The sequence below is a fragment of the Mus caroli genome, chromosome 6 (assembly GCF_900094665.2).
Source record: "Mus caroli chromosome 6, CAROLI_EIJ_v1.1, whole genome shotgun sequence".
NCBI lineage: Eukaryota > Metazoa > Chordata > Mammalia > Rodentia > Muridae > Mus > Mus caroli.
Window position 1 is genome coordinate 25,248,756 of NC_034575.1, and position 1,639 is coordinate 25,250,394.

At 40.5% G+C, this 1,639-nt stretch overlaps 1 protein-coding gene across 1 annotated transcript in view; it reads right to left on the reverse strand.

Moving 5' to 3' along the window:
- Zc3hc1 (zinc finger C3HC-type containing 1) overlaps nucleotides 1-1,639 on the reverse strand; it is a 22,259-nt gene that overhangs the window by 18,488 nt on the left and 2,132 nt on the right. Inside the window, exon 2 of the mRNA XM_021164814.1 lies at nucleotides 367-478. Within this exon, the coding sequence (XP_021020473.1) occupies nucleotides 367-478 (112 nt within the window). The remainder of the gene's footprint in view (nucleotides 1-366; nucleotides 479-1,639) is intronic.

Here is a 1,639-nt window from a genome sequence, read left to right on the forward strand (position 1 = left end):
AAAAAAAAAAAAAAAACAGAAAAAAAGTTCTTACCAATATTAATTCTTTGGTTTAAAAGATCAGAGCAAGGGGCTGAAGAGACAACAATTAGAGCTCTGATCACTCTTCCAGTTCAACTGCTAGCACTCACATGGTGGGTAACATCCGGCTGTAACTCGTCCCAGAGGATCCGATGTTCTCTTTTGGGCTCTTTGGGCACTGCACACACACACGGTTCACAAACATACAGGCAAAACACCACACTTATAAAACAAAGAGTCAGAGTAAGCAGTACCTATACTCCACTATAGTGCTACAGTGTAACAGTGCCTCGCTAGTAACAATTCTGCAGCAGGTGGAACCACTTACACAACTGAAAAGGATATAGAGAAGGTTTCCACTCTGTGAAAAAAGGCTTCTTTGCTTGTGGATTCCAATGGAGGCTGCTCTGCTTGAGGCAATCCATCAACTGACTGGAATGTGGCAGCTGTGTCCTTTCTGAAACCAAGTAGGACTGTTAGTGATCGATGTACCATTCTTCTTAAATTTTCTGAGCTTAGCTATTCCACACATCACATATCAAACCTGAACTAGATTTTCAGTTTCTAAAAATCATTTCAGTCAAGACATTCCTCTGCTTAATATATCCAATGACTTCATAATACACAGTCATAGGCTCTAAATTCTTCAATCTGGGAGTCACAACTCTTTACACTTTAGCCAGCCTCTCCTAGCTCATTCACAGTTCTCCAACAATAGTTTGCATAACTTTAGTATAAACACAAAATAAGGCCTTCAAGGGTTTAAGTACTGAATAATAATACAATTTAAACCACTTCACAGAAATAATTCTTTTTCTTTTTTGAGACAGAGTCTCACTTTATAACCCAGACTGGCCTGGAATTCACAGCAATCCTCCTGTCTCAGCCTCTTAAAGTGTCAAGATTACTACTGTGGGTAATATGCATGTGTACATGTGTGTATATGCAATATCTATGTGAACGAATGTGCCCAGGCACATGTATAGAAATCAGAGAAGAACTTTGTGGAGTCAGATCTTTTCTTCTACCTTTATGTGGGTTCAGGGCTTGAACTCAGGTCAGCAGGCTTGCATGGCAAGCACCTTTACTTGGTAAGCCATCCTGCTGGCCCATGAATTTAACTCTGAATGTGAGAAGGAATAGCTTAGATATTGTTATGTACATGGACCCTTGTTTCTCACTACCTCAAGTAGAAAACTCAAGTCACAGGCTAGAGAGATGGCTCAGCAGCTAAGAGCACTGACTACTCTTCCAGAGGTCCTGAGTTTAATTCCCAGCAACCACATGGTGGCTCACAATCATCTGTAATGGGATCTGATGCCCTCTTCTGGTGTGTCTGAAGACAGCTACAGTGTACTCATATATGTATAAATTTGTATATATAACATAAAGAAATAAATCTTTAAAAAAGAAATTCAAATCAAAGACAGTATCTTTCCATTTCAAGAAGAAAGATCAGAAAAATACAGTTTAAAAGAAAACAAGGGCTGGAGAGATGGCTCAGTGGGTAAGAGCACCGGACTGCTCTTCCGAAGGTCCAGAGTTCAAATCCCAGCAACCACATGGTGGCTCACAACCATCCGTAACGAGATCTGACTCCCTCTTCTGGAGTGTCTGA